Here is a 26,344-nt window from a genome sequence, read left to right on the forward strand (position 1 = left end):
TAACTTACTTCAGATTAAAGAAAACAATCAGCGCGTTGAAGAACTCAAGATAAATGAGGCGTTACATCTGATGCCACGGAGCTCGATTCATAATTACCAATTAATATGATGATTGTAATAGATAGTGTGACAGTATAACAACATTCAATGCTATCGAGGCTTTTATAAGCATCGCTATTACATTATTCGCCAATCATCGAAGATTGAAGAACAATATGAATTTCTCGCAGGGGTAAACATTCTATTACCTGGAATTTGCCCGAGCTCGGCCCCCACAGTAATTAACATGATCATTGTCTTGATTATTTACTTAGAATTACTGCAGACTAGATCTCTGCTTTGGAAAATAAGGATTGTATTCCTTTACATCAATACCAGGATATAAATAACTCAAAAAGTGGACGATGACACGCACGATATTTCATCTATTACCGATCGCGCGTTACTATAAAAAAATTCATGCAAAAACGCTTGACATGAAATATAAACAATCATTGATTAATTATCATTGGAAGACTGTGTGCCGTTCAACTGCTTTGCCAGGAAGCCTTTCTGAATCTCAGCTCGGAGACCCATTGTTTGAGTGAACTCGTTTCAGTCAGATCAATGCATGGGGCATATTGCCCAAATTGTGAAACACTTTATCGCCCACAACATGCAGATAGCGGACGTAGCACTAATACGCTTTTTTGCAGGACAGATCTGGGTCAGAATGATTCACAAAGACGCAAATAGTGTATCGGCATTTAAATAAAGTCTTCGTTTGTCATAGAGTAAGGCCGTAGCAGGGCAGGCATGTTATGGCACAGCAAACAAATGAAAATATGCAAATTATTAAAAAAGAATTGAAAATGAAGCAAAAAAATCTTGCTTTGTTTAAATTCGCACGCTGAAACCAATCGTTTGTCATTGAAAACTATATCAATTTCAGAAAATAAAATTCATTGCAGGACGTTCATATTCAACTTCAGCACACCTTTACATAAGACGCTCAAGATATCAAGTCAAAATGCTTTTGACTTCCGCTAGCAACGGTCATGAGTTGCCACACAAATCCTTTTACGAGTTGTTTGTATCTGCGACAAAATATTCCAGAGTGAGGCCGGGAATAAAACTGCAGCTGATATTCTTCTATACCTGCATATGTCACTCTTGAGTTCCACACAATAACGGATGCAGCAGCCCTTATTTTACAAGTGTCTGATCTGACGCGAGTGTCAACGCGTCGAGCAAACGTCGCTGTGTGTTAGAGTCTTCCACCACACTTCTTTTCTCGCAATTTTGCGGGAATATTTACAGTAATTCAGCCCGCAGCACTGGAGTCAGATTCGTCTTACCAGTTGAGAAGCCTGTGCCTGCTACAATAATATTATTTTTGATGTATTCGTAAAACATGATTTCTACTACTGGGTCATGGCATTGCAAAGTAAAGATAGGTTAATTTAAATATCGAGCTTATATTTATATATGAAAAATATTAATGTACTATATATCGGTTATATTTCTTAGCATGTTTTAACAGAATTTTTAAGAATATATAATACAAATACTGCATTAATATAGCTGCTTAAAGCACCCTCTCAGCGATGCTTACTCAAACAAACTTAAAATGAGACACACCTTCGTATTATCAGGACTGTTATTATAGTGATGAACGAGTCAATACTAGTGAGTTTTGTTATGTAAATTCTGCCTTCCTGAAATTGAAGATAAGAAGAAATAGTTTACATGACATATTATTAAAAGATATAATTTACATACGAATCGAAGTAAAGACTTTTGAGCTCTGGAGCGCGTCTGTAGCAAGTAATACCGATATCAGTAGAGCGATAAGTGTATTATTTGGAGCCAATCCTCCGTTGTTTCTCAGCGTAACGGTAGAAAATATTCGCCCAATTCATGTGGAAATGAAAAATAAATATTGCTGTTTGTTCTTTACGCGTTCTTTTAAATGTTTATCAACAAATAAAAATCGAGTTACAGCATAAACGAGAACTTGGATGTTTTATAACAAAATCAATTAAATATTTATAATACACTGATTAAATATGTTTGTATTAGTACGTATAACCAATACGCGGGCAATGTTGTTACAACGAAAATTGTAACAATGAAATTTCGAAAAAACTTTTATGACCTGAATTTCTCCAAATAACAGAAATCAAGTAAATGATTCAAAAAAATTAAGACTTCGGAATTTTTAGACGATGTTTGATCATAACTTCGATGAGTGATGAAATGTTTACGTAAAAGTTGTCACGCCGGCGCTTCGGCTGCCGAAATTCTAATTCAAATGACATTCAAAGGAAGAGTTCAAAGCTAAATCATTTAATGTTAAAAGATAAGGAATGAATGAACTAAAGTTAACAGGCATCATCAAACTGTAATTGACATTTAAATAAAGTAAAATTACCGCCAAAATTAATTACCAATAACAAAATAAAATCTTCTCAACGCTGAAAATTTGTCTCTTCAATCCCTATCCTGCTTCTCAACAGTAGTCAAACCTACGTTATTATCATTAGAATAACATTGATAAATATAAATGAGTGAGCATTGATGTATAGCATTAAGAAATATAAATGATTGAGCATTGATATAAAGCATTGAGTAATATAAATAATATTAATGATTTTCATTGAAGCTTGTAAACTTGTGATCGATCATCTGATTTCGATTAAATTGCGATATTTTTCTGAAGGTGTCGCAGCAATAATTTGCTTCCGTGATATGAAGAATATTGGCTGGAATTTCCCCCTGGTTTCATTAGTTTTCTTCGTGTGTGTATTTACTTCAACATTCAGTATTAACGACACAATTTTTAGTTCAAGCAAATTACCGAGATTATTGCATTTAAGTTGAATTCATAACTTCAGCCATTTCTGAGAAAAGAAAATTTAAATTCAACTCTCAAAACTCAAGGTGATTGTTCTGGAATAACAATTTTTTTTCAGCCAATTTACTGACGCTCAAAACTTATAATTGACATGACAGCACAATTACAACTCCAGTGATAATATCTTCGTTGATAAAAGACAGTGAAACTCGAAATCTAATTAACGCTTCCTTCACAATAATCTAATTCAGTGACGTCAACTCCCACTTTGCGCCAAAGATTTCAGTCTTTTCTACACCAATCGGGACCTTTGTTTATTGTAGTCAACCCCTAAAGCCAAGCCTATAGTTCAGCGATAACAACCACTTCACTCTGTTCACGTGTTGGCGGTAAGTTGATCTTCTGTGGATCGTGGCACCGATTGATTCAGCGTTGCTTACAAGTAACTCTGCCGCAAAGCATCAGTTGGAGGGCTGAAAAAACCATTGATTAATTCAATAATCTATTGCCACAGCTGCGTCGTCGCACACTACAAGAATATAATTACGAATTTTTGAGGACGATTAATCTTATTTGCTGATTAAACACAATTTATAGAGACCGCGGCCGTTGAAGACCTGATGATCCGAAGCGTGCTGGGCGCAGGCCGCTGCTTGATTGCAGGAGATTATTGAATTTTTCGTTGAAATTCAGCTTCAAATTCAACAGATATGAAAACGTAGAATATTAGAATAGGAGAACAGAAACTGTTCTTTTAAAAAGGTTTGATTGAACCCCGGAGGATTTGTTTTATGATAATATCCTTATTAGTTTTTCTTTCGATGCATCGATTTACCAAAGCCAACGAAAAATGTTGTTTGTTTTATTAAAAAAACAATAAGAAAATTGTCAAAAACTAATTCTGTAGCATTCGATCGAACCTGTTCAAAGAAACACCAAGAAGCATATATTCTAAATCAAATCATTATTAACACATTCATTTCTAAAGTGAAAATTACCAATTTTCGATGCACTCTACGTTTTAGACACAGAACCAGCAACAGGTTTTAAAGAAAACAAGTAAATTTTAATTTAATTCTCTCTAATTTCAATTCAATTTCAACACTGAGATGAGATTGCGGCATTAAACATGCAAGTAAAACGAAAATAGTAAAATTTAACAATGCGTTTCCAACGATTTCAGCGATGAATTCCCTTTCCTCAAACAAGAAACTGTTCCAATCTTTCTGAGTTCCATCGTATCTATAATACCTGGATGCAGCCTCCCAGCATACGTCAAATACCTCCATATCAGTGACTAAGCGGCAATAAAAACTTGAAAGTTATTTTCAGATGATGAATATGGGGGCAAGGGTCGAAAGAATTCCATTGAGCGGCAGAGAGATGCTGTTACCATCTATCCGGTTTCTTCGTTTGCATGGTTTTTTTTTCGTTCTTGATATCAAAATTGCGAGTAACGCAGTAATTGTATATTTTTTTCCATATTAGATCATAGCTGATTTGTGGAATCGGATCCTCATCAAAGAGAACTTTTGATGCGCAGAAGTCATGGTATGTTTAGAGCACAATATGATTCAACATATGTGATACAATGGTATGTTTAGAGCCCTATATATGACTCAGCATATGTACAAAAACAAGGATCGCGTAATAACGAAAAAAAACTCATACACGGAACTGGGATTGTATGGAGACCAAGTAACTCATACACAGAAAAGTAATTCATGTAGTGACAAAGTAAATCACACAGAGGAACTGGTATCTTGTAAAGACTAAGTAACACCTACACAGAAACAGGAACCGTGTAGTAACGAAGTACCTTACACGGAAACTGGGATTGTTTAATGAAGAAGTAACTCGTGCATGAAAGTAGTATCATGTAGTAACGAAGTAACTCGTATGAGTTAGAGTAAATTTTAGCTCAAGAACCGATGAAGTGCATTATTCCTTTGACATTCATGTGTTGCGAGAATATACCTTTATTTATTTAACACAGATGACGTGCATAAAACAGTCTACGGATCTCACAACCAGTATTTGCTTTACTTTGTTCCACTAAGTCGATCAATATCTTTGCTGCTAAACATTTTTGAGAAGTAATAAGTCTTGATAATCCATACTGGATTTTTGAAGTGCCGATTTGGAATTCAAGTATTACGATACCATCAACAAAACAGAACGAATTTACATATCCCAAAAAGAAGTTTATAATATTTCACCTTCGAGTATTTATACACAATAAAGTTATTGCTGTTACGAGCACAAAATAGTTGTTATTTAATTCGTATTGGAAACAAATATGAAATTTTTTTTAGTCGACTCAATTAAAATATTTGACGTCGCCAGCCTGCATTAGCCTGAGCTTGACGATGCAATAAGTAAAGGGGTGAAATTAATTAATTTAATCATGCAACGTCCTCTTAATTACTTAATTTTAACACCAAAGCTCCTCAGATGCTGCTGAGAAATTAATTGATTTACACATGTGTCTCTGATGCATCCATAATGGATTGAAAAACTATTCGCGGAGCGACTTTCGGTTAAAAATCGCTATAAAATAAGTTTGATGCACTAAGTATTTCAAAAGAAAAGTTCATACGGCTTTTTTAATATTAAATTCAGCCTTTGAAACTACCTTCAAATGAACCTCACGGTAGGAGTACCTTGACATCCTTTTCATTGTTGATATAAAAATCTAATTCAGCAACTTTATGCTGAATTTTTTTTCCCCATTTTTTCAGCATAAAAATTTTTAATTTCCAATTCAATATATCAGCGAAATTGAAAAATATTGAAGACTTTTTCAGTTCACTAAAATTAGTTCAGTTTCATATTGACATTAAAAGTTTCATTATCACTGGTTTAGCGAAAATACAATACGTTTTTTTTCTAAAATAACCACGATCAAATATTTTCCGTTGACAAATGGCAGAGAGCAAGACTTGAAATATTTTCTTGTGAGATTAAATTCCCAGCAAAGGCCTGCAATCGCTGGGAAAGGATCGTCCTGAGAGTTATGAGCCCCAAGGAATGGCTTGAAGTGACGTCGAGAGTTGTGAGATGCTCACTAGACCCTTCAATAATACGTCTCAAGACCTTTTCTGACATTAATCACACACCTTAACGGAAGTTGAATGAAGATTAAATGATTATCGAAATTTGATTATTATGGTGTATTTTGTTATCGCTACAACGAGTTGCCATTACTGGCAACAATTACGGCAAAGGAAAAAGGATTTGAATCAACGTAAAATACAAGAATTATGGGCTTTCAATCAAGAAACTTTGCAGGCAAGAGCCGGTGCACCATGTGTTAACCCTTGACGCAGGTCCTAGAATAAATCAGTTACATCACGAGAACATTTTTTAACATGCGTGGTTTTGCCATAAATTGGATGTATATGTCTTCGCTAGAATCCTGCTTTGCACAAAATACGTTTGTTTCGTGACGGTAATCTTATATGTAAGTTTTATTAGCGCTATGTGGGAAAACCATGTTGGGTTAATACAAACGATCTTATTATATAGCCACAATGCAACAGGCCGGTTTTTTTAAGTATAAAAAACTTATACTATGCTCTTGACTCTTGATGAGCGAAATTTGTTTAGAAGTTTTAAGTATTAAAAGTAACATTTCAACGCGCGACTCAATGTCTTTAGGAGCCCAAGGCTCCCCAGGATGCTAAATATAATAATTTCAGACACGATGCTGCATAATGATACGCTACACTGGCACATGAAGCCTTACACTAACATGAAGCACGATATACGCCCACTATGCATTCATACGTGGTGCACGAAACACACCCGACTCTCAACACTAGCACAAGACGACCTCATCACACACAAATATCACTTTTTTGACATGTTGAGCAGCGGATTCTAACCGCATGAGCTTTCTTAACTACTCATTAATAAGCCAAAACTCATTTAACATTAATAAGTCAAAACTCATTTAACATTAATAAGTCAAAACTCATTTAACATTAATAAGTCAAAACTCATTTTTCAGGTGGTGCGTTCAGTGAAGTCATCAGTAGACGGTTGGCCGGGGATGATATACCTGTGGACGGCACTTCATTGGCTTGCCATGTCACACACTTGCTACAACCCCATCATCCTGTGCTGGATGAACAATAAGTTCCGGTCTGGTTTCTGCTACATCGGCTACCACTTCCCCTGCCTGCGTCGCTTGGTCGACTCGTGCTTCATGACGAAGAGAAAGGAAGATCTCATGAGGGCGACAACCCTAACTTCAACTCAAGGCAGTTCGCGAAGATCCAGACTCATCGTCACCATATCTCTAAAGGACGACTCAATCATCTTCAAAAGCCGTCACTGTAACGGAGCTTCAACCTCAACTCAGGACTGTCAATCTAATTTAGGTCCTAGGAAATTCCTGAACGCGCTAGAAGAGAGCAGTTCTGACTCAAGATTGTGATGCGGATCGCACTCCATACACAAGACCAAATCATGTAAATATTGCCAAGGCACCGTAAAGCAAACTGATGGCACAAGTGATCGTTGTCGGGAGGATCGGGAGGTAAAGTCGAGTGTGAAGACGACAAGAGAAGCGCTGGGAGACTTGGAATGGCTTCCCCTCAACCTCCTCACGTCGTGAACGTTCATTTATATCACTTCTCAAATGTAATTAATGATCTTGTAGTACGTCTAGATGGTGTAGTCACACGTTGTAGATGCAAATCAATGCTGCTTAGACTGTAAATTGTTTACATAACATCAATGCATAGATTTATCGAAATTAAAAGGCTTTGACAAGGATTTTTACATAATTTACTTTCACGATCATTTCGAACATTTCTTCTGGATTAAGCCAAATTATAATGAAAATCCATATGAAAATTCACAAGATTATTGTTTCGTTTGCAAATTTGTCTTTTAATGTTTTAAGCTCTTATTTAGTTTGGGTAAAACGTCTGCCAAACCATGAGGGACCGAAGCTTCGAAGTTCATTTTAATTTAATAATTTGCGACGTTAAGATGACGCTTTGCATTATGTATATGAGGCTCATGTTTACCTTGAATTGTTTCTGTGTAAAGCTTTTGGTCAGCAGAGATAATAAGTAAACGAATAATTAATAATATGTAATTCCCGTGTTATCTTATTTCTGTCATCTTTGCGAACAAATAAGTGATTTAAGAAGGCTGTCTCTACATATAGGATTATGTCCTTCGCGTTTCATTAATTGATACATTTCATCTCTCGTGTGATGTTTGTCTCGGTGCATGTTAGTGTATCCAAAAACATATCCGTGCACGTAGACTTGTGAGGGTTAAGTGATATCTAGACCAGGCGCTGCACTGTAGCAATGTGCCACAAAGAAATCCTTCGTGTCTCACGCGTGCCGTAAGTCTATATGTTTGTATTCTCTATATGTTTATGTCAATCCCTTTGCTCATAAATTCCTTCAAATAAATCTTATTCCAAAGACAATAATGGAATAAAATGAAGGAACAACGTGTGATTTCAATCAAATGCTAATAGCTCAGCGTCAGCTATTCCGGCATTTATAGTATCCCATGCTGTAAATTTATATTGATAAGATAGAAGATAAACTTTATAGAATGTTTTGCTAACCAAAGTTAATGCAGATAGAACATTAAAGTATCATGTTGCGAACTCAACAGCCTCTTTCTGCCGGCTTGTTAATAAAACAGGAAATCTAATTATAATTATTTGAGTTGTTTTTGACCTAATAATAAATCAGCTGGACGAGAGTATTTGATGTACGAATTAATGTTTTGGTTTGTTGTGCAGTCAAGCGAAGTAATTGGAGCGGAAGGCAAACTTGCATATTATTTGAATTGTCTCTTCAATAGCGCAGTGTCCAAAATAGAGTGTCTTCCAAAATACAACTTGTGATCTTTGAAAAATCATAATTAATTGAAACGAAAAATATCAACACGTTTCATCACTAAATAAAAAGCAAAAATAGGAGAAATCATGTCAGCTCAGGGGACCTGAAGTAATCAGCAAATCAATGCGCCACTATTTCGGGTTATAATTTTTCCAGTTTAAAGATCAGATACTCTTAAACTTCAATAGGTCCACGACAACCAAATTATATTATATCAAACAAAATCAGAATACTTGCAAGCTTTTGCTTCAAGCACCAAAACGAATAAATAAATAATATTGTTCAAATCCAAAGTAAAAAAATTCCTATCCAAGATTTTTATTCTAGCGTTGAAAAGATCAAACTTGGCGACAATGACATCTTCCTGGAAACACATACGCAACAGCTTAATGCGGGCGAAAAGTTTATAACTTTATTACATCATACACTAAATTTGAACAAATTAGCACTGCTGAAATGCAAACAATCCAAAACCAGAAAAAAACCTCAGTTGAATAATTTCTCGACTGAAAGTGATTGAAATCATTGTTAGCAATAATTCGGGTTATTTTTAATGAGCAAGACTTTTTCGCGTAAACAGGGTCAACCAGGGTGTAGCCATTTAAAAGTTCAACAGCCAACCCATCTAACAACTTTCTGGCGTATTTTTCCTTTCATGTTTTTAAAGTCGAACTGAACTATTGGAAACTCAATTCAAAACGCACGAATTAAACTGGCTTGATCTTACGGTTCTAGCGGACCTGGAGGCTTTTAATGTTTACGATGCAGATTCTGCCTCTGTCCTGCATGAGTTATGAAGGGAATTTATGCGCTAGTCGAGACTCGTTAGCTCCCAATGGCCGTGCGAAAAGCCCCAGTGATTTATTTACACCGATTATAAACGTTGAGAAGGCTAGTAGAGAAGGGGAAGGCTGTAATTAAATGCAAGCTTCGTGTTTTTTCATTTAGACCATCCCGTGTCTATTCATCATGCTTGCGAGATCATATTTGTTTAGGTAATATTTCTCGATTAAAATGCGTGACGTCGTCCTTAAATAGTTCTCTCGAAGGATCATAGTAAAGCACCAATTACTGGCAATTGTCGCCTTCCGGCATTGATCAAAATCAAATTTTGAAATAGTTATTCATTCGTACAGCAATTCAGAATACATCACATCAATTTTTTCATAACGTTTCATTCGAAATTGTTAAATAAAATAAGTTTAAGTGATCAATAATTATAATTCACGCTCTGTCCATTCATCTCGTTAACAAGGACAAAAATTCTAGCTCATCAACACAAGATGCATAAAAATGGCGTTTTAACTTTTCAACGCGTTCAGATTTTCCAGTTTTCAAATTTTCTTCTGGAGAATTTTTATTTCCGAACAAAGTTCACGGCCGCTGCTGAACATTGCTGCATTTATTTGAAAAAAAAAAACATTGCTGTATTTATCCTCCTCGCTGTAGTCGCTTTCATCTCAACGCTAGAAAAATAAAAAGTACGATTCCAAAATATCACACGGAATACAACTTTTGAAACCGACCTGCAAGATTTGTAACCTTTATAAATTCCTAACCCATGGGAAGGAAAGGAAGCAAACGCATGATTCAATATCAAGGCAGTTTCAACTGGAAAGATTTCTTGAAAAAAAAACTATATTTTTGTATAAACAGTTTTCTCCTTGTGGCGGCACGCAAATTTGTTGACCAGCATCAGTAACAACGACAGCAAGCAAACAAGGGCCTCATCTAGCGCCAAGTTCAGTAAGCGCTTCACGACATAATACATAAGAACATAAGCTAAGGAGGCAACGAAACGCTTCTTTGTGGCTGAATAGCCGTTCTTCTGAAGCACAAATTTCTACAATAAGTTGAACAGAGTGCAAGTATATTATCCAATGGACAGATATGCAGAATTTAAAAAGAGTGAGTGAAATTTACATTACTTCCCAGAGCTGTGAACCGCCGTTCACTGGCGTTACTTCAGTTCAGCGTATGCACACTCAGGATTAGCGCCAGCAACGAACTTAGAAAAATATACTCTAATAATTGTTAGTAAAAAGTCACAGATGTTTTTCCAGTACAGCAGATAATTTAAGATGTTTTATTTCAGATTTTGGGCACCTTGAAATGCAGACACTTTAAATGTAACACCAGCTAAGAAAATATACTCATGCAGTAGACAGAGGCGAGAAGTTGCAAGCCACAGTCAGGGAGAGGTTACACTGAGAGACAATAACCTAACGAAGATCAGTAATTAGACGCTTCTACTGTTATTGCAGCAACAATAACTAGGCTCATCGACTCTCATCCCTCCAGACGTTGAAACGACGTTGATCCCGAGTTAATATCGTTGAAACTACATTTATTCAACGTCATTTCATCGTCAGATGTCTGTTGGTAAAGGAACTGCCTTCCCGACACACGGTCTAGTTTATTAATCTCAATTACCAATAATTACAATTCATCATAAAAAATTAATGTATTCATCATGAGGAAGCCAGACATGAACGATTCTCCATTGTTCTCAAAGCTATTGCCTAAGAAAATTAGGCAGATTCAATTTTAGGAAATGATATTACGATTTTTTCTTTAAAAAATACTATATTATGTGAGATCAGAGGCATGCGCGACCAAAATACTCATAATTATTAACAAAAAATTGCATTGAACATTACAAATTTATTCATTCACAAAATCACTACAAGACACATCACTCAGGACCCTGAATTCAAATTTGACGATATATCTTAATTTGTCGAGAGCTTCGTGCAGCATTGCTGCTTGCAGCGCGGAGAATAGCGTCGCGGCATAATTGAAATAATTCTCGCGTGCTATAATAACGCTGACAGCCTGCGTCAAGAGCTGCTATGACAGCGCTTAATATTAGGTCTCAACTTGCAAGCAATAATGAACCTAGATTCTCATTAATATATACGATATTTCAAAGTTTTAGGCTGTTTTTAGCGCATTTTCTCATTTATGGAAAAAATGCACTATATTGTGCTCGCCATGTCCGTCTGTCTGTCTGTCTGTCTGTCTGTCCGTGACCTCAAGTTTTCGTCGACGAGAAAATGCGCTCGTCACTCCTGAATTCACTCACTGCAGTGAGTACTGAGTTATATTTTTTAAAGCAATCCTGATCTAAATCCTTACCCCGGAACAGACAGATACGTTGACGCAGCAATCTACGATCGTATTCGCAATGTCGAAAATTTGTGCGATTGTTGCTGGTGTCAAAATTGTTTCTGGAATCTTGGTTGTCTTGCTCTCAGAGCAAATATTGTTCAGTTAAGGCTGGTCATGGTGCAATTTATTACTTTCTCGCATCCAGGAAGCATTTCGCGAGAATTAGCTGACATTAGTTGGATTAAAGTTTTTTTATAGAAAGTTATCTAGAAAAAGTGAGAATAACCAATGGAAATTGATAGTTATGTCTAGGCACACTCGTTGCATTTATAGAGAAAAAAAACACACGAAACATGAAAATAAATGAAACCAAGATTGTTAAAATAAGAGTTTTTTTCAGTTTAGCGATGCCAAAATCCACCTAACCTAACTTAGGAGAAGACTAGTTGCAGCGACAAGAGACTCGAAGGAGGCATCTCTTTGAGGTGGGACTAATACTTATAGCTTCAACTTACGTACCTTCTCGTAATCTAAGGATCAAATTAAATTCAGCTCTTGCCTAACTCGCTATTAAGTTACCCCGCAGCTAGAGTTTTGTTGACAATGATATTGGTATCAAGACATCGAGAATTTTTTTACTCCGGAAAACTTTTCAGAGATCATTCCTATGAAGTTAGGTCAAGTAAGCTTGGGTGAACTCGTCATTAGTTTTATCATAATATTATACTTGGGGCTACACGACTGAAGTGACTCTCGATTTTCGACAAGCTTGAAACTTCTAACAAAAATAACGTTACATACAATGATATATGTTTTTTTATTTCGTAATAACACTCGAATTACCTGCCACATTCGAAATCATGGCTTCCTATGTCCTTATATTTTGAAAAAGATAATTCTGTTTCTCTTCTTTATATCCAAACCTAACCATTGAAGTAGTTTTAAAAGGTCTGAGACGTCATCACACCTAAGAAGTTCCCTCAGTAAATCATCAATTATTGTGCCGCTATGATAGAAGGTTATGAGAGGGCTGAACATCGATCATCATTCATTGCACCCTCGCTATCACCTTTACATCGTTCAAAAAAGCAGTCAGCTTCTTCCCCCGAGATGATGGAAAAAGATCGAGCGAGTCCTGCATCATTATTCCTTTCTTACGTGTGGTGCGCGAGCTCTCGAGTATAAGCGAAATTTTACTGTTAAGCGAAATTTTACTAATAAGGGAAAGTATAAGTATAAGCGAAATTTTACTGTTAAGCGAAATTTTACTACATAAGTATAAGGGAAAGTATAAGTATAAGCGAAATTTTACTACAGTTCATTACTGCTGTAATGAACTCCAGTGAGGCCTGCGTTCAATATGGAAACGGTTTGAAAAAAATGAACTCAAAGGGTCCATACAAAGGTACAAGACTGATTAAAGTGCATGGGCGCTCTATAATATATTTTTAATTTCGAAGGCGGTAGTTTCAGTGTATAGCATCAAATCGATTTGATGTTCTTAATTAAAACGTTCAAAGGCTACTTTGATCATTTAATTAATGTGTCCGATTAGAAAACACGCCGCTTATACTGTGATTATATTGCGCGCAAATCGTGAAGTTGTCTGCATCAAAACAACAATAAATGAATATTTTCGCAAGCAGACGAAAGATATGGGCAGAATTTTTCTGATGGGCAGAAAAAGCGAAAGATATTGGCAGAAGAAAATTCTTAAGCCAGTACGATACTTATGACCAATTCTATGATTTATTTACGTAATTTTTAAAATTTTGCAAATCAAAGAAATAAATGCAGTTGGGGAATTTATTAAATACGGTTAAAGCACTGCAAATTGATATTATATAAAATTAAAAATTCAAATGTGGAGGAAAACTATCGAAATTGCAGTGATCAATTGAATAGATATTGCTACTTCCGTCTTCTAAAAAATGCATACAATAAGCGTCAATTTCGTTGTCTGAGTAACAATTGATCGTTAAATGCTCATATTTTATTTGTTGGCCATGATGTGGGGTGATGCTATGTGAACGCGGTGAACGATGGCCAAATGTTTGGTTAGGATCAGCGGCATGGAAACGTAGCCTCAAACGCAAACCAAAGGGTTTTTCGATCATCTCTCTCTTTTAGAAAGATGATTAAGTGACCTTTTATCTCATATTTCACGCTAAAGGGTTAACTCGTGCATGATACATTCTAGAGAGGTGATGTGTTCCAATTTTCTTTAGCAGTTGGTTGAGGCTGTGATTTTCAAGAATACTAAATTCTGGCTCTTGTTCTGCATCTAGCGCACTTAGTTTATCAACATTTCCAAGTTGCAGTTGAAAGATTCGTATGCCAGGTACCTGGGCCTATACTTAAAAAAATTATGAGATCGTAAGTTCATCAGCCAATCATTGACGGCCTTTCAAGCAAAATCCGCCAATCATAGATAAGAAAATAGAGCGTAAGTACTTACGTTCACTTACCGAGGTTTGAAAGTATGGCCCCTGATCCGTAGTACTATAGGTACCCAGGCCACAGCACACGGTACCGGTTCACAGTATCCGAAGTCTGAAGTTTATCATCAAGATGATGTTAGCGTTTCTTTACGTCTCAGTGAGCTGTAATGCACGCGTCTCAAAGGGAAGGGAAGCCATTCATGAAGCCGGACCCTCAGAAGTGAACTTTGAAGCTGTAATTAAACCCTCTGTCTTCAGTAGGTCTTGTGATAATTTTAAGCGAAAGTCTTGCCAAGAAATCAAAATTAATGCACTGACTTGCAAACTTTGCCAAGAATCTCCAGCCTCACGACTTACAGTCAAATGCCTCTAGCAATATTGGCTCGAATAAGTTTTTGCCAAACAGACGGGATCATTAGTGCGGTCATTAGATGGTCATATTTGCAATGCACACTAATAAAAGGGCGAACAAACAAAATTAAAGATTCTTTGCTCACAAGACACTAGGTTCTCATGTTCACTTACATGCTTAATAGGCAGTCGCCTTCAAGAACCCTTGATTCTAATATAATAGAACCTTTTATGGGACTCCTACGCAGCAACTGCCGGTTGGCTAGCCTCTTCGGTCGCCACGGTACTCGTTAATTCAAAGTCAATTTGCGCAAGCTCGACCGAGTTCTAGAAAAGACTTGCTTCCTATCAGAAAATTATGGATCTTGTCGCAAGAAAAGCTCAGGACCACCAAAAGTTGTGCCCAAGTTACTTGAGGCTCTTGCCCAAGCTCATGAAACTTTGGTGTGGATATTTCCTTGGAGTTCCCGATAGGAAATGATGATCTAAAAATCCTCTCAAAGAGTTAAGCGCCAGGATGTTGCGGCTCGCTTTCGTATTAGTATAAAGTTTGAAGCTTATTAATCTTCGCAGGGGCAACAATGAACGGTAATGAGGCAAGTAAAGGGCAAGAACTATACATAAACACGACCAGCATATTAGACAGACGTTGCTCGGAATAGATAATCTCAGATGCTGCCACAATCTTTCTTCTATAATCTATATCGTGTGTTAATTGAATAATTGTTATCATTGTTTTGTTGCTATTTTGCCATCAGTAATCTACTGAAATAAAATCTAGCTAGTAGATGCATTTTAACAGACATTATCTCCACCAGAGCAAAAATCGTCGTTTTTCGGCTAAAGTAATTTTCATAACATAAAAATTATGTTATTTAGAGTGTAAGATGTAACCACGGCTGCATCTAAAAGTTGACATAAAATTAAAATTCTAATTCGTTTCACTCTGATATCGTGTTTTTTTTTCTACCATCTTTTTTCATACCGAAGCCGCGTGAGCAGTTATATTCAAACTGACGAAATACGAAAGGTTCAAGGATTGTCACGTATAGGAAGAATTTAAAATTTACCGGAAACGCATTTTTGAAATGTATGTGAAGTGTACACAAAATAAATGGAAGTGAACGAAATGCTGGTGGATTCCTCCAGCACAGTGCAGGTGATGCTGGTGGGTTCCTCCAGCACTGCATGATGATGCTGGTGGGTTCCTCCAGCACTGCATGATGATGCTGGTGGGTTCCTCCAGCACTACATGATGATGCTGGTGGGTTCCTCCAGCACTGCATGATGATGCTGGTGGGTTCCTCCAGCACTGCATGATGATGCTGGTGGGTTCCTCCAGCACAGTGCGAGTGTCTCGTTGAGTTTGACGTTGTTAAGAGTGTCACGGAGCCTGTTGAATTCATCGCGGACATTGAGATGACGCTGCTTGGTTGTAATACTTCTGGTTGCAAGCCTGTCTCATGTGGCAGTAATAATAGGCCTACAGATTAGGGAAACTTAGGGAAAGCAGTTCCCGGTTCACCAATGCAACGTTCATAATATTAATGAGATCCTTTGTAAAATAACAATTAATAGCTCTGAGACTAACAGTGCTGTAATTGTGGACTAGAATTGTTCTTAATGAGCGCGAAATGAGAACAACCCAGTTAATTAGATAAACGACCAGTTGCAAATGCAAGTGTTTATAATGCTAATTTCCAAAATGCTATAAATAAACCCTGTTTGCCCGACTATCGCTTGTAGAATTGCACCAACAATTCTGAATTTGAAGCGCTTACTTGAAATACATTGTGAACGAAACTCGTCTCATTTGTGGGCGGCAGTGCTGGTGATTGCCGATCAAACTTGCTGCGTTGATTTCGCTCATTATGCGATGACGAATTACCTGTGTTTGGTCACGTGTTTATTGGGGCACCCGAAAACCTTATTAATATTCAATGACTCATGCAAATGAGGGCACAAGTAAACACTGGTTCAATAGGTCGTCGTTTAGATTATATTTGGACTACAAATATTTTCCGATACGCGCGAGGCTATAATTGTAGAGCCAACATTCAATTAATCATTTTTTAGGTATTTTGATATATTAAAATGCAAAAATATAACTGTTCGTTAGATGATAAATAATAGCAGGGAGATAAAGTTATAATCAAACTCTGCTATGTAAATGTAATTGTTTCACTTCGCTAATGTAAATAGTGATATGAAAATAGAGAGCGAAAGCTTATGCAATATACGACCGACAAAATGCGGTCGACTCAATAGTAGCGCGAATTCTGTTCACATGGCTGCTAGAATTTTGACGTGAGCGGCAAGCAATATCTTCATGTATAATTATTGTAAGTATGTTAGAAAGCGCTACGATAGCTATAAAATATTTTGCTAATAATTGTTCACTCAGGACATATTCTGGTGGATTCATTAAATAGACTATACTATAGACTAAAGTTCATGCAATATGAAGAATAATTTAATTCTTCAAAAATATAAAAGTTTTCCGTTCTACCAAAACCATGGAACCACCGTGCTTAATTAGAGTACGCATGGAACACGTTTCAACGAAGAAGCGACTGACGCCGCTGCGTAAACTGCGTGAAATGTCTTGAGAAGAGACTATTCGCGTTATCGAATGCTCCGGTAAATTCGAGTATGATAATTTGATATTTTTTTACTCGTGTCTAGCTAAATATATATCTACATAATACAAAGGGTAAAACAATAGTTATAAAACTGCACAGAGAGTGGCTCAAAATGAATATTTCCCTAATGGTAGTTAAAGCCGGTGTAGTTGAATAAAAATAGGATGTTGCCACATTGCAGATTTCTGAAGCGCGGTACAGGGTGATTCACGGAGACTTCTAGTTTTGTATTTCTCGCCAAGCAGCCAGATGTTGCAGGGAAAGGGTGACAACTGACAAGCTATTCATATGAAAAGTAAGGTCACGAAGTTTTGCGTCCCGTCTATTCAGTGCCACGATGAATTGGACAAGTAAGCAGCGTACGTTTGCTGTCTAGGCGTACTCTGCAAATGGCCGTTTTGCAGAGTTGTCTCCGTCCGAGACAGCATTTTGCAGAGCGCCTCATCTCTTTGAGTGGTGTCTTTCTTTGGTCAGCTCGATCCCCCCATTTGGTTCCGTGTTATTTTTTCATGTGGTTATCTTGAATCACTTGTTTACAATGACAGTCCAAAAGCCTTACCTCATTCGAAATCAAGTCGCCGGATTTCTACGAAATCGATGTAATTTGTCAACAGAATTAAATCAAAATGTTAACAGATTTGCAATTATCATTTGGAAATAGAACACGACAAATTGTAGAACTGAGCAGCATTGTACTGTTTTCATCGACGAACGGCTAACTAAGTGCAAGTGCGTAGTGACTGATGTGTCATTGACGGTACTGCTTACCCAGAGCACAAGTATATGATAAAATCGTGACTCAGATGAATTGTGACGATACGTCTTCCCAGATACTAGATAAAATATGACAATTATTATTAAACGATTTAAACAATCGTCAATGCGTCATGACCGAGTTTGACGCAACGACTGGGAGACCCAGCAACACCGTGGGAGGGGTGCGCGGTCTAACGTTAATGGCTGCGCCACAGTCCGCGGTCCTAATATTCAGCGACTTGTAGCATCTTGGTCAGAGGACACATTGCTTTGGAGTCGATGTCTGGTCCTTAAAGACCAGGCTATAAGTCCAGCAGTTATCTCAGAAACAATCGTCAGTTATGGAAAGATCGGGTTAATAAGGCCGGATCCCTTGTGAATCAAGTCACAAAAAGTACAAGAATCGGCAACAGGCAATGGGCCTTTTTCTTAAGTGCCGACAATTCAACTCTATTCTATAACGAGGCACATATTTTTCAATATGACTGTTCGTAAGGTGGTTTGGTCGAAAGGGAGGAGGTTCGTAAGACGTTATTCCACTGTACCAAGGATCTTTGCTTCTTTTTCAGGCTGATTTTCAAGATTTAAACGCTGGTTTCCAAAGAAATATGGGCAATTAAAACATCAAATTGAATAAGATGGTATTATTGTTGATAAAACCGTGAAGTTCAATCAACTTTTTAAAAATAATAAATCAAGATATTGAACCCCTAAAAAATGAAAATAAGATTTTTAATTACACTCAGCTTACTGCAGTGCGCAGATTAGCTCCTTCAATGATACATTATGCTAATATTAGCTACCTAGCGGCAGGCAAATATATGGTCAAAATTCGCTTCTAAGTTTTAAATTCGGCAAAGACAAGTTCCACAATTGAGGTTAGACATTTGTGTTAGAGCCAAGAATTTTAGAAGCCGTGAAGAAGCGAGTGTAAGTATGGGAATAAAGAAATATAAGAAATGGGAATAAAGATTTATAATATTGCAAGAGGTGAAAAAATGCGATGACTACACGAGGTGCCAAGCAACATCTTATCAGCATGAAGAATCCCGGAGCTCAATATCTGAATGACGTCAGTCTAAAGAATCATCAAACGCCAAAGTACAGTTCAACACATAAATCCAATATAAGATTTCACCAAACTTTTAACGCTTCATCACAAACGAATATTGAGGGGATCTAAAATTTAGGAAGTTACAAAGAACATTAATAAAATAATAGGAAATTGCATAAACCGCTAAAAATTTCCTGAGTAAGAAAATAACAGGAATTAAGTAGTTGAAACCCTTAACTTATTGCAAAAAGTGACGTAAGTGGTGTGAGTGAGGAAAATATTAATGCTGGGGACTGTGAGAAGAGAACAGGAATCGTGTCCAGCTAAGGGAACAGCTGATACGTGACTATGAATGTTTCATTACGTCACAAAACTCACAATAAATATCAACATTCTACAACATATTACACTCGTTTGACAACTGATATCCTACTATTAAGGTCTCTTGTTAAAATAATCAACTATATACATGTTACACAAAAATTACCTTTACTTAATAAATATGTTTCTCATTATTAGCTCGCGTTATTGCCTCTGAAGACTAGACAAAAGTGAAGAGGGAAATGAAAATTGTGATGGGAATTACATCCGCTGTCAAGTGGTCGAGGATGAAAAGCACAGCCAACGCCCTTAAATCCATCACGTTGTTTGTGCTCCATTCCTACACTAAAATTTTCATACTTGACAACCAGTTGTTCATGTAGCAAACCGCTCATGACAAGGTTTATATAATGAAATAAATAAATATATACATACATATATATTCCTAAGCCTAGAACTGAAGGGGTTAAGCAGGAGAAATCGAAGGCAGCATCAAGTCTACGCAATTGAGCCAGAGGTTCGCACAGCCCGAGTGGTATTCGTTGCCGCCGTACGCGAGACTGAAGGACGCCGCAGACGAGGTGACGAGGCTCGTCAGGCAAATGGAACATGACGAAGGGCTGCTTGGCACGTCCTCCTCGCTCAGTAAGTTATCCACCTGTAACGGCCAATCATTAGTTGACTAAGCATAGCTTCGAAGCTCACCTGAAATATGAGGCTGATGAGGGACAACTGGATTCAAGCAACTTCACTTCAAGAAATCGTACCTATAAGAGCTTCATTAAATTAATTTGAATTATGACATTAGCAGCAGGCAAGGTGTGCAGAGACCACTTAAAAGTTTCAAACGACCTAGCCTATGGAGTGAGTGCAATACTAAGCATTTACTAACAAAGCAAACAACAAGGCATGTAATACAAATATTTATTAAAAACAAAGGGGTTCTATTTTGAATCCGTATTACGTCTGTATGCAAGAATCTAGGGTGAATAAGAACTTTTACAAAGAAAATTCATCGAACCCTCTGCGTTGTTCAGAATAAGCCGTGTCTTTGGCAGCGTTACCTGGAGAGGTTGTAGCAGGGTGGAGAGCTGGGAGCAGAGCAGCGCGCAGGCGTCGAGTGTCGCCGTCAGTTGGTGGCACGGCAAGCGGCGCGCGGCCGACCGCAGCCTCCTGGTCACCTCCGCCACCTCCTTCACGCCTGCACAATGAAAATTATGTAGCACAATTCTTGCACTTGGCAAAGTCACATATTATAAATTTAGATTCTGTGGTAGCCTTCTGTACTGAAATTCAAGTTTACTGCATGACAACACTATTATGAGGGTCACAGTTTCAATCTTGTGTACAACTTTGCTCAGATTAGAATAAGCATCGAACTAAAACGGATGTGTCTGGTCCTTGCTCCTTGGTTGTTCTATTATTTTAGTAATGATTTTCAGAGATGCTACAGTTGATTGTATGTTCGAACGTGATACTGTTAAAAAGTGAACGGTCGTCCGTAGTAGTACCATAAAATTAAATATTGGCAAAGTTTTGCAATGAAATTCACAGCAGTCATTCCATGATTAATTAGTACCCCTACCAATGATTCTTCCATTCACTTATTTAGAAATATTAGGAGTCAATAAACAGGTATATAATGAAAATGCCCATCGTTTCTATCTTCTCTTTCAGGGGCATAGTAACTGTGCAGTACCAAAAAATCATTTTCCAATTCTCGAAACCTAATCGCTTACACAGATCATGTTTTTAGTCTCAATGGCTCTTCACCTGCTATGAACTCTTTCATTTGAGTTGTGGATGCAATCCTCTTCCAGTCCATGGGCGGCTCAAGTTCCTCATGACCACTCGTGCTAGAGGAGTTTGTTGACGCTGAGTCCAGACACCCCAGAGGCTGCAGTGCATCAAATGCATTGGTCAGGAGCTGGTGGCACCCCTGCAGGCAGCGCTTCCAACACTCGGCGGCCGCGTCGACTCCATCAGCGCCACAGCCTTTACTTCCAGCAAGGAACTCGCTGTCCTGAAATTGAAATAATTTCATTAGATTCTGGTTTGTCACAGTTTCAACATCATGTATCCATTAGTTGACTTCAAAGCAATACCTAGTACACCATTTTCAGTAGGTACATTAAACAACTTCAAAGTTATTTTCCATTATCTCAGAAAGAAATTATTTACAATTTCTTATTATTAAGAAATTATTATTTATTTATTAAGAAATTATTTACAATTTCAATACAACAATGGAAACTGAATTAAGAAGATATCTCCTTAATACTTCTTACCAGCATTAAATTAAAGATACCAACACCAATTAATATGAACACTAACCTCTCTCAGACTCTGGTATCTATCAATTCCATGAGCATCATTAGGATATTTTATACTGCCAGGTTCATTTATGTTGGAGTTGGAAAGAATATTTGGCTCCACTGAGTCAAATTTTCCTCCAATGCCAACGTCAGCAGCAGGAGACAGGTCTTTCTGCATATTTAGCTGGCCCAGGCCAACTGTCGAGGAAGATATGGGAGGAGGTTGCTGGCAGCTGCTGCTCATTTCTATTGGAGAAGGCGCAGCATCAGAATGGTGCTCAAAAGCGGTAAAAACGTGAGAAGGTTTTTTGGTGACGTTTTCCTCAGGATGTGATGCACAGAAGTTGAGATTGTCATGAGACGTGAGGAAAACAGGGGCATGAGGAGAACCAGATAGCTCATGAGCCTCGCCATGATTGTGGAAGTTTGCATTCAATACTTGCTGTGGCAAATCACCCCCATCAGCCAGTACAAAGTCTCCAAATTCATCACAAGCAGTTTTGGGGAATGAAGGGGGTTCTTCAGTGAAGCCCTGTAGTGTAAATAAAATAAGTATATGGCATGATCCTCAATCAGTTTTAAATTTCACAATTCACAAATGCACATTACATTTCAAATCTTGAAAGAAACCACTGAGTTGCTCCCAAAAACCAATTTGTCTAATTTGTTAGTAGGAGTTTAAATTAAATCAGCAGTGTGGTTACAAAAACATTACATATGTGAACAAACATTCATTGATGATAATTACAGCTACAGTAGGTAAGTCAGTAACAAATTTCATAACCAACAGTAAAAAAATTTACCCAACGCCAATTTATCTAACAACAATTATAGATAAACACAATTTATGTAAACAAATACACTAACTGCAAAGGTAAGAGAAGATTCTGTTGGAAGGGGAAGGTCTTCACAATATTTTGATGAAGAAGTGCTTTGTGGCTTGTCATGAAGAACCCCAAATATATCACTCCAGTCGGATGGTCCAGATGATGTATTTTTTTCTAGATTTCTGATAGTGGAACTATCAGTGTTGGGTAAATTTTGTGACCGGATCAAAGATGAAGAGCCAGTAGACAATAGAGAAACTGAAGGATATTTGACACCTGCTGTGGACTGTGAACAAGGGTCCCTGGTAGAACCCTTCACTATGCTTGTTACTTCTGCTGCTTTGTTGCTGGTTGTATTTGATTTTATGATATCTGGTTGGGCACTAGTTGGGAGAGTCATGTTGGAAAAACCAGCATCAAAATTGGGAGCAAAAGTACAGACTGTATTGGTTGGAGCTGGCAAAGTAACACATGTGAAATCTCCAAAATTATCATCAGTAAAAGACTTGTTTGCAGAGCAGAACTCCCCAAATGAGTCATCAGCAATAGAATTCTTGAGAACATTAGATGAACTGGCAGACTGGTTATTTATAGAAGTGTCATCTTCAAAATCCATGATTCGCAGTGCAGCATATCTATCTTCAGTTGAGTTGGAAGTCAATTTATCAGGCTTGAGAAGTTGTGAACTTGTATTAATGCTATCTTTCTTGCAAGACTGCGTAGCATTGAAAATGGAAAAATTAGCAAACTGGTCTGTCAATGAGCTTGTTTGCTTTTCAGCTCCAGTAAAAGTTGCATTTCCATATTCTAATTCACATTTAGTATTGCTTGTACTAGGAATTGTAACAGGAACATTAAGAGTCTGATGAATACTACGAGGTGACCCATCTGAGGACAGCATACCAGGGGTTTCAGAAGTTGCACTTTGAAAATCATCAAAATCATCTTCAGCTGAATTGTCATAACTTTGGCTTGGAGAATTTTTTGGAGAGCATCCCACATGAGGCAAATTCATGCATTTATCAACACCTAATGGGAAACTTTTAGTCTGGACAGTGACTGATGGCAATAATGGTCCTTGAACATACGAGTTCATGGCAAGAGTAGTAGAATAACGTTGAGCTTGACTGATTTGAGGGGAAAAGAAATTGGAAGCTTGAGTTATCACTGTATGCTGTGGCTGAGTAACTTGAGGTAGAAATGATCCACTCTGCTGCACACCAGCCATGGGTTTAATGCCTGTAGCAATGATAGCAGATTTGTTCAGAGGAGGTGCCCCAACAAAGTCATCAAAATCATCAACATCATTGGCATTGCTGGAAGCCACAGCTGTACAAGCTGTGCCTTCAGGAGCAAGCCAGTTCACAGACTGCATAGCAGTGCTATGAAGAGTATTTTTGTGATATATTTTGGATGGATCTTGGAAAATGAATGGCTGTTGCTGCTGTTCCTGCAATTGTTTTAAATCTTGCTGAATTTTTTGTTGTTGAAGCTTGAGCTGTTGAAATTGCTGAATAAATGGTATTAAAGCTGGGTGATCTAGTACAGGTACCACTGGCTCTTGTAGCTTTTCAAGTACTTCAGCTGACACTAGGTGCTGGCCAGACTGTAATTCAAGATGAAAAATATTATCATGATGGAAGTTGGTGAACAATCATCCTATTAAAGTGATTGAGTAATAAATAATCAACAAAATATTCCAATTCAAATCTTGTCAGGTTTGAGAATCTAAATAACAACAACCAATGTTTATGGTACAGATAAAAGATTGAAGTTGAACCAATTCAACTCTCTTAATTTGAATAATGTTCCAAAACATCTTTTATTTTCCCTTACCTGCACCAAGGCAATGAGAGCCAACAAGCCAGCACACTCATTCCTAGAGAGCTGACCAGTTCTGCTGCAGTTCACAAGTTCCCAGAGTATGGCAAGAACATTTGCATGAAGACCAGTACGTAATAGTAGCAGAGAAACTCTATTTGTGTCTACCCATTCTGTTGTCTCGCCATTGTTTGATTTATTTCCATCATCAGTGATTGGAGATTTATTAAAATTGTTATTGGAAGAATTGGAATGAGAACACTCAACAAGACCTAAAGCTCTTCCATAAATTTCTGTGACACAAGACATTATTGGAGAACTGGAAGCTTCTGACTGCTTAGTAGAGATTGCATTCTTCAACCAAGCAGGAAGAACAATATAACGAGTCTTCTTTTGCTTAGTAGGCAATGAATTACAATCCATTTTTTTAGATTATTGATAAACTGCTCAAGAACATGTATAAACACTGAAAAATAAAACCAAAATTATTTTTAACAAATTATTCACTTTTCCTATTAAGTCATACATTTTTAGATCTTTTAAATTGTAAGACATACAAAGCATAAACAAAGATGAAAGAATATTATGGACCCATAAGTGTAAAACATCACTTCTTGGCTAGTAAAATGTTAAAAAAATAAAACATTCAATTTTTTATTTTCAGCTCAAATGCAAAATTTCATGACTTTCCCCAAAATGGTCAAAAGAGTGGCAAGTGGTTACAGTTCAGAGTACATGCACAGTGATGCACCTAGATTGGAGCAGTGAGTTGTTGGTGGATTCCAGCCTCCAGCAACAAGTGGCTGGGCATGGTGGCAAATCAGAGATTTTTAATAATCATTGTATTGTTAATTTTCTCATCTAATCAATACTTTAATCAATTTCTTACATATGATAATGCTGGTATCTAAGTCTAAGATACTTGCTAGTTGCTAGTCTACTTTTAGGACTCAAAAATGAACTTGAGGAAGGGCAACAAAAAAAAATCTTCTTTGCCCCTATGTCAGGCTGGGTGATTAAGAAGCAGGATTGTAACTTTCCTACTTGTTTCCAAAATCTCTCAACTCCAACATGACAAATTTTTAATACATTTGGAATCTTGTGGCCTGATTGTGCAATATTTTCAACAATTAGATAGGCATAGGAAATAATTCATCTGGCAGAAATCTGACGCCTGACAGTTCTAGAAATGGCAAGAAAGCTTTAGTCACAGCCCCTAAAGGTAGATGTTTTCCACGCTTGTGATTAAGCACAGCAAAATTGGAACAGTGAGCAGTGAGTTGTGTATGTTTGAGACCTGACAAGCTACTAACTGTGAAAATTATGCTATGCAAAGTTCAGAATCAGTGACAGGTCTAATGGCAAATGGCCTTATCAATGGATTCAAAACATTCAATGCTGTCTGCAGTCTGCTCAGTCTGCTGACACCACATTGACCACAATTACTATTAATGGAACAATACAAAAAGGTCAATAAACAATGAGGCAGGCTTGTATCAATGTAGGCCTATCCTCATTTCCAGGTGAGCTGGATTATAAATAAAATTAGGGTAAATGCGGTATATTCCGTCATCGTGGGTAATTCTGTCACCTCTCTAGTTTTTCCTTTATATTAAGCTTTGTTTTAGTTCCATGCGTTCGTTGATGGTTGAAATGGTGACGTCATACATTTGCGCGTCGAACTAATGCCAAAACACTAGGTCTTGGCCATCCAGCGGGAAAATATTGAGATCCAAAGAGAGACAATGCACGCTACCCAGTGAGATCATTGAAAAATGTGTCAAATTTGACAGTTCACCTTGCTCTACCAAGTACCAAATAGTGAATAACTGTTTGTATAGGAAGAATATTATGGTTTGAGACTTTTAAATATGTCTGTAAATATATTAGGAATCCTTTAAGTATACTTGTATTCACTGATTTCAAGTGGTAAATAAATTAATAGATGATTAAGTTGAGAAATGGATTTAGACACATGAAAACTAATTCC

At 37.3% G+C, this 26,344-nt stretch overlaps 2 protein-coding genes across 2 annotated transcripts in view; one reads left to right on the top strand and one right to left on the bottom strand.

Moving 5' to 3' along the window:
* LOC108682554 (RYamide receptor) overlaps nucleotides 1-7,882 on the top strand; it is a 47,250-nt gene extending 39,368 nt beyond the window's left edge. The window contains exon 4 of the mRNA XM_018171743.2: nucleotides 6,849-7,882. Coding sequence (XP_018027232.2) covers nucleotides 6,849-7,277 — 429 coding nt within the window. The 3' untranslated portion in view covers nucleotides 7,278-7,882. The remainder of the gene's footprint in view (nucleotides 1-6,848) is intronic.
* Nucleotides 7,883-18,717: 10,835 nt separating this feature from the next.
* LOC108682559 lies at nucleotides 18,718-24,822 on the bottom strand. Its single transcript, XM_018171749.2, has 6 exons — nucleotides 24,370-24,822; nucleotides 22,574-24,139; nucleotides 21,726-22,238; nucleotides 21,165-21,414; nucleotides 20,456-20,592; nucleotides 18,718-20,049 (listed from the first exon to the last, which is right to left on the bottom strand). Exons 1-6 carry the CDS (start codon nucleotides 24,775-24,777, stop codon nucleotides 19,858-19,860), a joined length of 3,066 nt encoding a protein of 1,021 aa, XP_018027238.1. The 5' UTR covers nucleotides 24,778-24,822; the 3' UTR covers nucleotides 18,718-19,857.
* Between the last annotated feature and the right edge of the window lie 1,522 nt (nucleotides 24,823-26,344).

The sequence above is a fragment of the Hyalella azteca genome, unplaced genomic scaffold, assembly GCF_000764305.2.
Source record: "Hyalella azteca isolate HAZT.00-mixed unplaced genomic scaffold, Hazt_2.0.2 contig13897, whole genome shotgun sequence".
In the NCBI taxonomy this organism is placed as follows: domain Eukaryota; kingdom Metazoa; phylum Arthropoda; class Malacostraca; order Amphipoda; family Hyalellidae; genus Hyalella; species Hyalella azteca.

Coding starts and splice junctions, on each gene's coding strand:
- LOC108682559 (XM_018171749.2), bottom strand. CDS start 24,777: ATGGATTGTAATTCATTGCCTACTAAGCAAAAGAAGACTCGTTATATT. Junction 22,239..22,573: donor AATCTTCTCTTACCTTTGCA/GTTAGTGTATTT, acceptor TTTACACTACAG/GGCTTCACTGAAGAACCCCC. Junction 20,050..20,455: donor CCCTGCTACAACCTCTCCAG/GTAACGCTGCCA, acceptor TGGCCGTTACAG/GTGGATAACTTACTGAGCGA.